Source organism: Rhipicephalus sanguineus, chromosome 2 (assembly GCF_013339695.2).
Source record: "Rhipicephalus sanguineus isolate Rsan-2018 chromosome 2, BIME_Rsan_1.4, whole genome shotgun sequence".
Lineage (NCBI taxonomy): Eukaryota > Metazoa > Arthropoda > Arachnida > Ixodida > Ixodidae > Rhipicephalus > Rhipicephalus sanguineus.
Genome location: NC_051177.1, coordinates 107,034,504 through 107,042,691, shown reverse-complemented (window position 1 = coordinate 107,042,691; position 8,188 = coordinate 107,034,504). Strand labels below are relative to the sequence as shown.

The 8,188-nt window shown below is 42.3% G+C and overlaps 1 protein-coding gene across 1 annotated transcript; it reads left to right on the top strand.

Annotated features, from left to right (window-relative positions):
* Positions 1-81: 81 nt before the first annotated feature.
* Positions 82-7,792, top strand: LOC119381792 (cytochrome P450 2J2). The gene is made up of 5 exons (XM_037649551.1): positions 82-173; positions 2,287-2,595; positions 3,975-4,090; positions 6,064-6,322; positions 7,549-7,792. The coding sequence occupies exons 1-5, from the start codon at positions 82-84 to the stop codon at positions 7,790-7,792; spliced, it is 1,020 nt and encodes a 339-aa protein (XP_037505479.1).
* The last annotated feature ends 396 nt before the right edge of the window (positions 7,793-8,188 follow it).

The window sequence follows — 8,188 nt, the reverse complement described above, 5'->3', positions numbered from 1 at the left end:
GCGAAGAAGAGCATACTGTTAGACGCAGTAGAACAAAGCAACAAAAGCTACAGAAGTGAGCAAAGCGCATATCCAGGCAGCATGCAGACGCCGCAACTAGCAGGCCAGCCAGTTAACTGCCAAAGCCCAGCACAACCAGAGCCCCAAGCCCAGCAGCAAGCGCAGGTAGCAAAGTCAGCCCAAAATACTTAAGCCCAGAACATAGCAGGCAGCATTGCATGTTGGTCGACAACTTCTCACCACTTCAAGCCTACGTATTGTTCTGAACATCTCTCTCGTTTGAATGGATATACTTGAATCACCTAATGACTATGTTAGACGTCTCTTAATGCCCTGAAGGCTTGCTGTATCTGTTTAGAGCCCATAGAGAGCGAACGCGAGAAGATTATACAGACTCCATGAAGGTCGGCGCGAAATAGCTGTTTTCTGTATTTTGTACAATTGGGATGTGAATTTTCTTTATTTCAAAAGATAGATGAGAAATTGTCGCAAAAGTGGTTGCAATCCTAGTTTTGATAGGACAGAAACTTTGCGTCGGCACAGGGATCAGCGCACACGAGAAATCATGGAAGCTTTTTACATGTGATTGGAAGGTCACAAATGCATCAGCCAACCTTCGGTAGCCTTATCACAGGCCGAAGTGTTGTATCTCAGAGATAGCTTGCCTCATGTTCATGTCTAATCAGCCACATAGTGTTTTTTTTAACACGAAATTGTTTTATGCCGTGAACCACCAAGATTTTTGTAACGCATTTCCGTCACGGAAATGACATCCAAAAATGTACACAATCACATGGCAAAGAAAAAAGTTCCATCAACGGGCATCGAATTCACGACCGCTCAGTCCGCAACAACAGATGCCGGGCACGCTATCCACTGCGCCACGGTCGCAGACTCTATAGGCTTTACAAACGTGCCTTTTATATCTACCACTCTCCTATCACAGTGCTCTCGGTCGGCGGGGTGGTGTTGCCCTCTGGGAGCGGTAAAGTCAAGTAATTCATCATTACTGTAGCCTCCGCGATTAGCACCTGCACCGCGTGTTGCTACACGTCGATTCCATTCGGCGCGTTCTCAATAGAAGTGCAATTTTGTGAATGCCTTAACACACCGCGAAGGGGCGACCTGGGCCAATGCATCGTAAAAGCGTTGTCCTCGCTCATAGTACGACGCTAATCCAAACCAAAAATTCCTCTGCGACGAGCGCCTGCCTCTCCTATCTGTGACACCACGTTCCCCGCTTTAGCTCGCCCCGAGAAAAATCGCGGCCGGGCTACAGGGATGGCGCGACGCGCTTTGCGTTTCCCTCTACACCGGCCTTGGTGTTCAATCACACTTTAACATGCCGCGGCATGGCGACCAAATTTTGCGTCCAATATGCGACGCTCTTCTGGCTATCATACCTCGTTCTCTGATTACGCTTTCACCGTTAACTACTACAGCTACCACAAAGGTTTGTTTAATCGTTGATCGTGGACGTTAGTTGTCGGCGTGGAGATTTACCACCAAGCTTCAAAGCGGGTGCATCCACGTTGAACGGTGCTATAGCTGCCAGACATCAATATAAATTGTACCAACTCTCTCATATAAATGTGCAGTAAATGTTCAGTTACTTCTGTCGTGGCACATTTTACTTTAGTGTTATTCCGATTCCTATGACGGAGGGATCGACCATGTTTTTTTTTTTTTGTTGTTGTTAATTTTGTCACCTTGTGCACGCGTGATGGTTGTTTGATATCCTTTTCCAGATGCTATTCATTCTGCTCGTTTCGAAATAAAACTTTAGTGTCGAGTTAGCGCGTGGTTTGTCGTTTCTTTTGTTCGTCTTCGTTCTTTTGCTCGTTTTATTCATTCAAGATGGGATTAGTTAGAAAAAGTGGAGGAAAGACGGGAAGGTTAACCAGGGGAAATCTCCGGTTGGTCACCCTGAGTGCATACCAAGAGATGGAAATGCGGCCTAGGCAGGCAAAGGGTCAGGTGAGGTGACGAAAATGCAGCCATGAAATGGAATAAGCTCGAGGACGACAGGCTGCTGCCAAAGCTTATTGAAAAGTTGGAAACGACATGTGGAAATCAAAATTACACAATTCTACTGTACAAACTCTCGTTGTGCTGACAGGCACATACGAAGCCACAAGCTGCATACGCAAGGATGGTTGGGGTATCAGCTGCTTTGATTGTGCTCCGTTGTCTACGTATAGGTTAAGTGCTACTTGCATGTCTTAACTGTTCATATTTGAAGGCTCTTTTGGGTCTTACAATTTCTTTTCTGCTGCAATGTTTCAGTTTTGAAGCCATGCATCTAGCAGACACTTTGGCTTCGCACGATGGTCGTCCACTGGTGAGCTTCACGTACGCGCATAGAAGCCACATCAACTCTATTTGCCAGTTCCTGCTGGGATACCGCTACGATTTGGACGATCCGCGGTTCGTCCCGCTGCAGGAGGCTCTGTCCAGCTTTACACTGCAGACAGCAGCTGCACCTATCGAGCACCGAGCGGTCTGGTTGCGCCGTACGCTGATCGAACCTATCTGGCCCAGCTCCGTCAGCGCAAACCGCCGCCATAAGATATCCAAACTCAACGCCGTGCTCAGGTACTTTGCGAGATATTGTCACGTTTCCAAGCGTCTGGCCTTCTTAAAGGACTAGCCACGAGTGTTTGAAAGTGTACAACCGTGTCTTCAGTGCGATGTCGAAGATAGCATGGCCTAACGCAGTTGTCAAAAAATGATATAGTATTTTATGCTGGTAATGATGACGTCATGCGGTACAGCACAGACATGTCGCATCACGGCCAACTGTATTTCATTTATTTCATTTATTGTACCCTCCGGGCCGAAGCATTACAGAGGGGAGTGGTATCAAGCAGTAATACAATACATGAAAACATAAGAATATATTGAACAACAATGACAAAAAGAAAACAAACAAACGTCAGGTAAAACTAATTAGTTACTGTTAGTTAGTCTGAAAACGTTGATGAGCAGTAATGTCTGCGATGAGAGGAGGAAGGTATTCCTAATCTTCACAAGTCCTAGGGAAAATGAATTGGTTTTCAGTGTATGATTTAATTGAGGAATATATCGGTTTAAATGTAGAGTGATGCTTCCAGCAATTTCTTCAGGTTCTTTCAGCAGTGTATGAGGAAGATTTTGTACGGAAAAGCAACCAATGCGTCAATCTGTCAGTCGTCAAAGCTCGCGCGGCCATAGTTTAAAAACCGTTAAGCTAAATAGACGGTGCACTACAGTTCATAGAGGTGCCGCAGCTCTGATATTCCCATTAGGCTCGTAAAAAATCATGCAGGTATTTCCCGCACAGTCACATAGTCTATATAAAATCAGAGGTCTAATGTAAAGCCAAAAATACCGCAGTACTAAGGGAAACTAGCCGCAAAAAGTTTTCAGTACCACAGAATGGAAGAAACAGCTCTCACATTAGGAGACCCTGACGGAATAATTACATGAAAATAACTAGTAATACGCCTTTCAATGTAAATGTGGCTACACATGCTGCGAGGACTTTTTTGTTCTCTTTTCTCTTATTCAGCCCGGGAAATATTTCATCCCTCGTAATTTACGCCTCGCAATGCGACGGCATTTGACTCATTGCTCAACGACGAAACGTAAATTGGTTACGTCTCTGGAAGAGCATGTTTTAAACAAGAGAGGATGGCGCTTTTCGCCAAATATTCTAATATGTCATTTTGCAGTGTACTGTGATACGTAGAATGTTGAAATTTATTTCTGCGCAATAAATGACTGACTTTATGTGCTGGTTCATCTGCTTTAAAATTCAGTCTTATAGAGACTTAAGGCTTGATACTTAAAAAAATTGATTGGTTCTTTGTGTCTCGCAACAATTGTACTATCAAATGCATACGAAGCAAGACATTCAGCGCATATAATGTTTTTACTGGCATGTGCTGAAGCCCTGAAAGTTTACATGCAGAAGCCCCTTTTTCTGTTTCTAGAGAATTAGTTCAGAAGAACGAGGAGACCAAGAGCACTGGACGCGCGAAAAGCTATATCGACCTGTACCTGGAGAAGATCCGCGAAGCGGAGAAACCCCATGATGAGAATTACACAGGTACACCAGATACAACAAATAATATAGAAAACAAATATTACAGTATGCATTCAAAGTCATTTAACACATAAGCGCTTTGTAAAGTCTTTGGCACTCCAGGTCATTGCGTCGGCAAACACTCAGTTTTTATTAAGTTAAATTCCCTTTAACTGCCTTTGTAAAACTTCAAACTATTGTTGCGACTCTAATGTACATCGCGTACAAAACACAAGCAAGTAAACGGTGTGGACCAGCCCCACAGAAAGGTTCACACGCAGGTTGTTGCGCACGTCTGTTTTAGGTGTTCCTTATGGTCCTCGTATTTTTCGCGCATCGTTTTTTCATTCAGTATGCTACACCAACTAGCCCACATCAAGCTCATTTTGCCTCATTACTTAAAATATGATATTAGTGCGATATTTTCACTCAATTAGTGATCAGTGATGAAACCAACAGTGTAAATAAAGTTCATTTTGAATGTTAGTCAGCATTTTATCTTTAACATGTAATCAGCAAGTACAGAAGCTTTATTTTTCCCACAAACTATTCAGTGCATCTTTCATTACGCGGTCTTTCTTTATAAAATTTATTTGCAAAAAGTTTAGATAGCATGGACAGCACTGAAATTGGCATGTAACTACACTTGTCGCTAATGGCACCACCCTCCTGTATTGGGCATTTCCGAGCAAGCTTAAGATCGGTTGGGGAAAATTAAGTTTTGATTGTTTGATTAATTCGAAGAATGATGTACGTTAGCGCTTGGAATCTCAGAGCTGCAACATATTTTAGGGGTACCGCATATGAATAACCATTTATGCCGAGACGCAGTTCGTAATTTCACCTAATAGACTTTCCGCCCCTTGTGAACTGGAGGGAAACAATTGCTTGTACAGTCCAAGAAATAAAACTAACTTTTAAGTTATGTCTTAAAGAATGTCGTTTCCGTGATCGAATTTCTAGCATGAGCTGTAATGCGCGTATCGCTTGTTCTCTATCTTATTTTTTCTGCCCATTTCCTATTTCCAAAATGTAGAATAGAAAACCATGTTCAAGCTTATTAGCCACCGCATCTTTCTTGTCAATTTTAACTCTCTCTATTTATTTATTTTATTTATTGAAAATACCCCTAAGGGTCCTCTTTACGAGGGCATTACATAGGGGGATGGGTACATTGGAAAAAGAAACGTAAAAATGAAATACAACTGTGGAACATATATAAAAAGATGGAATTAATACATCAATATAGCAGGGACATCATGTGTAACACAAATATGAAAGCTTTGATATTTGTGATTATAAAATATATAAACATAATAACAGTGGTAGATGCAGCAATTCATTAAACTCACACTGATGCTAAATGTAATGTTGCGTACATAACAAAAACAGGTAGTGCTAGAGTCTAAGTAAAACTTTTCATGTAAGAAAGCCTGAAAAGATGATAAATTAGTTTCGGTCGCCATGTATGACGCTAGGTTATTCCATTCAATGATAGTGCGTGGTGAATATGATTTAGCCTAAAGAGCATGAATTGATGCTGCGGCAAGTCATGCGTGCTACTTTGTTATCATGGTTACGGCGCTATTGCTTGCGTGTATTACCACATTTTATTATTACAAATATGTAGAAGTTTCTGACGAGGGTGCAAGCACACTAAAATATGCTCGAAATCACTGAGGCTGAAGCGGGACATTACTTACAGAGAAGAGCTCAGATAGCTGTGAAGCGTACTTTTCTTGTTGTTTCTTTTCTTGAAGAGCTAGATATATCCTCGTGGTCCACTATTTGTTGCAAAATTACACGTTTGTTAATGACTAACTGATACGTGTTTGGCAATGATTAATCGATCCCCGCAGCACTTAAATTAAACGTGGCGTTGAGTAAAGAAATTTTGAAGTTTTTATGAGGAGAGTGAGCTTTGAGTTCCTAATGCACAAGCATATTCAGAGGAACTATGCAAAATAAGCGCAGTCCGTTCTGAATACTTCTCACAGTGGATACACTGGTTGGAAACATGGTTGACATTATGATGGGTGCGGCCACCAGCGGCAACTATTACCTACACTGGCACCTGCTCAACGTAGCCAGCCGCCCTGACACGCTGCAAGCTGATTTGCAACGAGAGATTGAAGCCGTCGTAGGCAGTGATCGCCCGCCATGCTGGGATGACCACACGTCTATGCCACTAACCATGGCCACCATCTGGGAGATGTTCCGCTGGAAGCTGGCCACACCATTCAACATACCGCGCGCGTATGTAAAGCTCTTCCAGAAATATTTTTTCCCGCATAATGGGCGATCGCTTGTTCGAAAAAGATTAAATGTAGGCTACTAACAGGGAGCGTAAAAGTTAGTTTCGTTTATGGGTCTCTACTCATTTTGAGACATTTGTTTGCTACTTCTTCCTTGTCATGGAATAAATTTAAACGCGTCCACGCGGCAGACTGTTTGGCAAGTTTCAATAATTTCTTGATAATCCGACCCACAACACATGGTCGTATTGGCTGCTCGAGATATCGTAGCTGATAACCCTCGATCAGCATCGACCGCACATTTCTCATTTGCATCACTGGTAATGTTTGATGTTGTTAGTCTCTCTGTTACATATTCAGCACAGTTATTTCTAACTGGCAGCTTCCGAACCCAGAATGCATGATCCCTATCATAAAAGTTTCACAATATTCTCTAATATATAGGTGCGCACGTCAACGTCCACGGAATAACTTATGACTTAGAATAAAAGAGAGCTGAGTGAGCTGGTAATTATTCATGTTAAAGAGCAAGGGCGTGCAAGCTTTTGTGCCTTCTTGCTTTTCCGCCGTTGTGCGTCTTTCCGGGGGATAGTCGGCGTTTGTGGTGTCTTGACTTCTCTCTTGTGTCCTTATTTGCACTCCATGTCTCTTTAACGTGAACTTATGAATATTAGAATTTTAATTATTTGCAAATAGGTGCGTTAAAGATATACCGCGTTGCATTCAGCAAACATACTAAAGGCATTGTTCTCGTTATGACCCAATTAGTACTAGTTCTAGTTGGGCTGTTCAAGACCCAAGTCATGAACAAAATCACAAAAATTAAAGGGCCAGGGAGTGCATGCTTTTGTGCCTTCTTGCTTTTCCGTCGTTGTGCGCCTTTTCGGGTGATAGTCGGCGTTTGTGGTGTCTTGACTTCTCTCTTGTGTCCTTATTTGCACTCCATGTCTCTTTAACGTGAACTTATGAATATTAGAATTTTAATTATTTGCAAATAGGTACGTTAAAGATATACCGCGTTGCATTCAACAAACATACTAAAGGCATTGTTCTCGTTATGACCCAATTAGTACTAGTTCTAGTTGGGCTGTTCAAGACCCAAGTCATGAACAAAATCACAAATAATAAGGAAACACACAGAAAGAAAACAAAACGGCAAGCTCAAGTAGACAACAGTAGAAGGAAATGCATAAGAAGCAAGAACCCTACGCTTTTCTTGCTTTCCAGTGTGGAAAAAGATACAAACATCGGTGGCTACGACGTCAGGAAGGGCACCGTGATATCTCCAAATCTGATGACAGCCCACAGAGACCATACATTATGGAAGAATCCGGACGAATTCGACCTTTCGCGGTTCTTGAATCCCGACGGCACAGCCAAGACAACGAGACCTGACGGTCTGCTTTCTTTTTCCGTTGGTGAGGTCAACCTTTTCAATGAACACTTAAAGCACAGTGACAGAGGCCAGTAACGTATTCTGAACAGGAATGAAGCCATTACCATGAAAAAGGACCTGCGTAAAAATGTTTATTGTGCGCGAGGCTGTTGCTTTTGCTGTCGGATGATACATTTCCGCAGGCAAACTATAGTCAATAGGGCTTTAAATAATGTTGTAGCATTATCATATGCTCTTGTCATACCGTCATAAATTGTAAGTTGATGCCGCCCAGTGGATGCCTACTATTTCAAACTTCCTGGGAAAACGTCTGGCAAAAGAAAAAAAAAAAAAGAAAATATACATTGAACTCCATGAGTAACGTAACCATAACTATGAAGATAAGCGCTTACTAACAAGCAGGGTTTCATTTCGGAAAACTGTAATTTAAGGTATAAAAAACCTGACACCATTCCACTCAGTGAAGATGGG